Raw genomic sequence first — 6000 nt, forward strand, 5'->3', positions numbered from 1 at the left:
TCGAAAGTGTCAGTTGTCCCCGATTCCAGCGGAGGTTCAGCATCCGTTCGCTCCGACTTAGCAGCACTCGCCGGTCGCTCACCAGTTATCCCCACAGTGATGTACGGGCATATGTACGCTTCCGATTGTGTATGCGCCTCGTAGTATACGAGTGCCAACTCATGAGCCTTTGCCAGCATTACATCCGTCGTTTCCAGCAATCTTCGACATATTATCGGCGAGTGAATCCCTTAAACAAAAGAATCGCGCATCAAATCATCACACATTTGTTCGTGTGTCCGAGTTGCAGTTGTACAGTCCTTCGCTAAATGATGGAGATCCTGGACGAAGTGGTCGATGGATTCCGAAGGGTCCTGTCGTTGTGAGGCGAGCAGGTAGCGAGTACAGACCATGCTCCGAGTCTTAATGTAGATTCGACGTAGTTCCGCTTCGGCGGTAGCGAACGTGTCGCACTGAGAAATGTACGCATAGACGGAATGGGAGACGTGTGAGTTAAGAACAGCTAGCTTGGTCTCGTCCGGGAGGTCCGCCTGGGCTCCCAGGTAGCTTGTCATTAGACGTAGCCAGTGCTGGAGCTGTGCAGATGAGTCCGGCGCTTGAGGGTCCGCTCCGAAGATCGATACATTTATCAGCTTGTGAGTCATGACGAACTCGTTCAAGACAAGAGACGTATTTCGATTAATTGTTGTAAAAACCAGAGTTACAACATTGGCTCAGTTCGTGAGTATAATCTAAATAGATCCGGAGCAATTCCTGTAAAGAAAACCAGCAAACATCATATCAATATTCAGCATTCATCTGGATAAGTAATGGGCTGAAAAACGAGCACAAGCAAGCCTCAAACAAAGTCGTTGTATGTACCATCTATTTATGCACCTACGTAACATACAGTAAACGTCACAGGAATGATCATTGCGCTGGATGTCCGAATACTTATAACTGCCGCGCAGTGGACAGAAGTCGCATTGTCACCTGGGTTCAGATAGAGACACAATTTCATGACAGCACTCTCCTTAGCAAGAGGGCACTGAAAGCTCCACACTCTCCTTAGCAAGAGTGCGCAAAAAGCTCCACACTCTCCTTAGCAAGATGATGCAGAAAGCTCCACACTCTCCTTAGCAAGAGGGCGCAGAAAGCTCCACACTCTCCTTAGCAAGAGGGCGCAAAAAGCTCCACACTCTCCTTAGCAAGACGATGCAGAAAGCTCCACACTCTCCTTAGCAAGAGGGCGCAGAAAGCTCCACACTCTCCTTAGCAAGACGATGCAGAAAGCTCCACACTCTCCTTAGCAAGAGGGCGCAGAAAGCTCCACACTCTCCTTAGCAAGACGACGCAGAAAGCTCCACACTCTCCTTAGCAAGAGGGCGCAGAAAGCTTTACACTCTCCTTGGCAAGAGGGTGCAGAAAGCTCCACACTCTCCTTAGGAAGAGGATGCAGAAAGCTCCATAGTCTCCTTAGCAAGAGGGCACAGAAAGCTCCACACTCTCCTTAGCAAGAGGGCGCAGAAAGCTCAACACTCTCCTTAGCCAGACGACGCAGAAAGCTCCACACTCTCATAAGCAAGAGGGCACAGAAAGCTCCACACTCTCATAAGCAAGAGGGCACAGAAAGCTCCACACACTCCTTAGCAAGAGGGCGCAGAAAGCTTCACACTCTCCTTAGCAAGAGGGCGCGGAAAGCTTCACACTCTTCCTAGCAAGAGGGCGCAGAAAGCTTCACACTCTCCTGAGCAAGACGACGCAGAAAGCTTCCCACTCTCCTTAGTAAGACGACGCAGAAAGCTTCACACTCTCCTTAGCAAGAGGGCGCAGAAAGCTTCACACTCTTCCGAGCAAGAGGGTGCAGAAAGCTTCACACTCTCCTTAGCAAGACGACGCAGAAAGCTTCCCACTCTCCTTAGTAAGACGACGCAGAAAGCTTCACACTCTCCTTAGCAAGAGGGTGCAGAAAGCTCCACACTCTCCTTAGCAAGAGGATGCAGAAAGCTCCACACTCTCCTTAGCAGGAGGGCACAGAAAGCTCCACACTCTCCTTAGCAAGAGGGCACAGAAAGCTCAACACTCTCCTTAGCCAGACGACGCAGAAAGCTTCACACTCTCATTAGCAAGAGGGCACAGAAAGCTCCACACTCTCCTTAGCAAGAGGGTGCAGAAAGCTCCACACTCTCCTTAGCAAGAGGGCGCAGAAAGCTCCACACTCTCCTTAGCAAGAGGGCACAGAAAGCTTCACACTCTCCTTAGCAAGAGGGCACAGAAAGCTCAACAATCTCCTTAGCCAGACGACGTAGACAGCTCCACACTCTCATTAGCAAGAGGGCACAGAGAGCTCCACACTCTCCTGAGCAAGACGACAAAGAAAGCTCCACACACTCCTTAGCAAGAGGGTGCAGAAAGCTTCACACTCTCCTTTGCAAGAGGGCGCAGAAAGCTTCACACTCTCCTTAGCAAGAGGGCGCAGAAAGCTTCACACTCTGCTTTGCAAGAGGGCGCAGAAAGCTTCACACTCTCCTTAGCCAGACGATGCAGAAAGCTTTACACCCTCCTTAGCAAGAGGGCGCAGAAAGCTTCACACTCTCCTTAGCAAGAGGGCGCAGAAAGCTTCACACTCTCCTTAGCAAGAGGGTGCAGAAAGCTTCACACTCTCCTTAGCCAGACGACGCAGAAAGCTTTACACTCTCCTTAGCAAGAGGGTGCAGAAAGCTCCACACTCTCCTTCGCAAGAGGGCGCAGAAAGCTTCACACTCTCCTTAGCAAGAGGGCGCAGAAAGCTTCACACTCTCCTTAGCAAGAGGGCGCAGAAAGCTTCACACTCTCCTTAGCAAGAGGGCGCAGAAAGCTTCACACTCTCCTTAGCCAGACGACGCAGAAAGCTTTACACTCTCCTTAGCAAGAGGGTGCAGAAAGCTCCACACTCTCCTTAGCAAGAGGGCGCAGAAAGCTCCACACTCTCCTTAGCAAGAGGGCGCAGAAAGCTCAACACTCTCCTCAGCCAGACGATGCAGAAAGCTCCACACTCTCATTAGCAAGAGGGCACAGAAAGCTCCACACTCTCCTTAGCAAGACGACGAAGAAAGCTGCACACACTCCTTAGCAAGAGGGCGCAGAAACCTTCACACTCTCCTTAGCAAGAGGGCGCAGAAAGCTTCACACTCTCCTTTGCAAGAGGGCGCAGAAAGCTTCACACTCTTCCTAGCAAGAGGGCACAGAAAGCTTCACACTCTCCTTAGCAAGAGGGTGCAGAAAGCTTCACACTCTCCTTAGCAAGAGGGCGCAGAAAGCTTCACACTCTTCCTAGCAAGAGTGTGCAGAAAGCTTCACACTCTCCTTAGCAAGACGATGCAGAAAGCTTCCCACTCTCCTTAGTAAGATTGCGTGAGGACACTCGAAGCCAAACAATGACTGTATACCGTATTTTCCGGTGTATCAACTGCACCCGTGTATCAACCGCACCCCCGATTTTCGACTTCAAAAAATAAAAATAAAAATAAATCAGATTTTCGAGGGAAAAAAAAAATCAGGAAAATTTAAAAAAGAGAAGATATTTTTAAAAAAAAAAGGAAAGCGAAATATGATGAAAGGAAAGAGAAACTGAATACAGAGAAAGAGTGAAAATACATGAAATGAGTTGAAAGAGAATTTAAAAAATATTATAATTATTCTTTCTTGCCAATGTGGGGCCCCGAAAAGGGCCGTTGGGTTTTGGCTCTTGCCAATGTGGGGCCCTGAAAAGGGCCGTTGGGTTTAGTCTCTAAAATCTGAAGAAGTCCTCGTCATCCATTTCTTCAGTCCAATCCGAGTCGGGGTAGGCGAGATCCTCGTCATTAACCTCTTCTCCATCGTCGGAAAAGGGCTGTTGCGTTTAGGCTCTAAAATCCGAAGAAGTCCTCGTCATCTGTTTCTTCAGGGAAGACATTACGAAGATCATCATCCGAGTCTGGGTAGGCGAGATCATCGTCGTCGTTATCCTCTTCTCCATCGTCGGTCACTGCCACTTCATCCTCCCAGATGATGTCATCTTGAGTGCCATCAAGGGCATTAGATATGCAGCACTTGAGGAAGGCCGCTCGATGATGGCTTCCGGCAACTCCTCCCAGACCTTCAGTATCCAGCTACAGATCGTCGGGAGGTCCACCTTCCTCATCCTCCCAGTCTTGGTGAAGGTCTTGTCTCCCGACAGCATCCACTCCGACCAACAGCGCCGCAGACCGTCTTTGAATGGCTTGTTGACTGAAACGTCTAGCGGCTGCAGCAGCGACGTCATGCCACCCGGGATCATCACCAGATCAGTATTGAGCCCCCTCAGCGTTGACTTGGTCTCCTCTGTCTTGTGACAACGGAAGGCGTCGAGGACGAGCATGCTCCGTCGCCGCGAAAGCCCACCAACTTGTCTCCCCCACACGACGTGGAGCCAGTCATCTACCAGCGCTTGGTACATCCACCCCTTGGCCTGGGCACGAACGATTACACCCGGAGGAAATTTATCCTTTGGTAGCATCTTTCTCTTGAAGATGATATACGGCGGCAGCTTTCCCCCATCAGCGATGCATGCTAGCATAACCGTAAAACGATCTTTCTCATGACCCATTGTAGTGATGGACACCGACTTGTCACCTTTGGCCGAGATGGTGGTCCCTCGAGGCACATCGAAGGTCAGCGGCGTCTGATCTGCGTTTCCGATGCGGCTTAGGGGATAGTCGTGCTGCTTGCGGAACTTGATCACGAACTTCTGAAAATTAGCAGTCTTCTCTGCTATGTCATCAGGGAGACTCTGTGCGATGTGGGTTCGCCGGCGAATGGAAAGGCCATGACGACCCATGAACCTGTATCCCCAAGACGTACTGGCCATGAAGTCATCGACGCCTGTTTCCCTGGCGATGAGTCGGGCTTGGAGTCGCAACGCTAGTGTCGCGATGGCGTGTCCCTCGGCTCGCTTCTCTCTCACTCACATTAGCAGTCTCTCCTACAAGGCCGGCCACTGGGCTGCTTTGCCCCTCATCGCCTTCTTCTTCTTCGGCATCGTCTCCAGCGTCTGCTTGTTAGTCCGCCACCGTCTAATGACGGACTCGTCGATTACGAGGTGTTGGCCAGCCGCCCGATTACTAAACTATTCTGCAAACCTGCAGGCACGGAGCTTGAAAGCTGTTGTGAATGATCACGGTGCCATCTCGTGGTCTTGGTCAGGATAGAAGCGAATGGTGAAGCTTGGTCTTGGTCAGGATAGAAGCGAATGGTGAATCTTGGTCTTGATAGCTCGAACAGGATAGAACGAATGGTGAAACTCCCCGTTGACCTCTCCGTTTTATACATTCGCCCAGCCCGTGCGGCGGCATCAAAGCCGACTTCAATAGGTTAATACCGCGGCGTTGGTCTACAATAGGTACGTCATAATGTCCCATGCAAAACATCCTGTTTACCATGTTGACGCTTTTGTTTTGTGACTTAATCCTGTTTTTATTTAGCACACTCTATTCACTATGTGACCTGTCATTCAAAGAGGACTAGTGAAAGTACACATTTTCACAAACACGCATAGAAAAATCAAATATTACAAACTTCAAACTTTCTTGTATTTTGACCAGCAGCAGTAATCGGCGTTGAACCTACCTTAGTGACGTAATTGACGATCATTCATCATTGTATCCCCGCAACCCCAAAGTAATATAAAGATTACGTCCCGTTGATATGACAGTTTTTCAATGCACAGATTTTTCTGTTACTGTGTATCAACCGCACCCCCTTTTTTAGGGTTTTCCGATCGGTAAAAAACCGCGGTTGATACACCGGAAAATACGGTAAGCAAGATGGTTTGCCTGGCTATTTATTCGTGCAGAAGATTGTTATTACGGTTGGAAGCTGAGTCAGTATTACAAATATCAGGTCACCATGTTGAATTGAAAATGAGATCAAAATGAAATGAAGAGAAAAATATGTCGGAAAGAACGAGCAACGTAAACCAACCGGGCCAATGATACATGCGGACACGTTGACCTTGCAGCTCCA

General features: G+C 49.5%; 1 protein-coding gene across 3 annotated transcripts in view; it reads right to left on the minus strand.

The window, feature by feature from the left end:
* The window catches only part of LOC137433721 (glycerophosphocholine cholinephosphodiesterase ENPP6-like), a 121536-nt gene that overhangs the window by 78958 nt on the left and 36578 nt on the right, over positions 1–6000 (minus strand). For 2 of the 3 annotated variants that reach the window (XM_068125985.2, XM_068125986.2), the window contains exon 2: positions 5959–6000. This exon is cut by the window's right edge and continues 138 nt beyond it. The exons of the other annotated variant lie outside the window; for it this stretch is intronic. In XM_068125985.2, coding sequence (XP_067982086.2) covers positions 5959–6000 — 42 coding nt within the window. The remainder of the gene's footprint in view (positions 1–5958) is intronic. 3 annotated transcript variants of the gene reach the window in all.

This window comes from Myxine glutinosa, chromosome 10 (assembly GCF_964187855.1).
Source record: "Myxine glutinosa chromosome 10, kmMyxGlut1.1, whole genome shotgun sequence".
Taxonomy (NCBI): Eukaryota; Metazoa; Chordata; class Myxini; order Myxiniformes; family Myxinidae; genus Myxine; species Myxine glutinosa.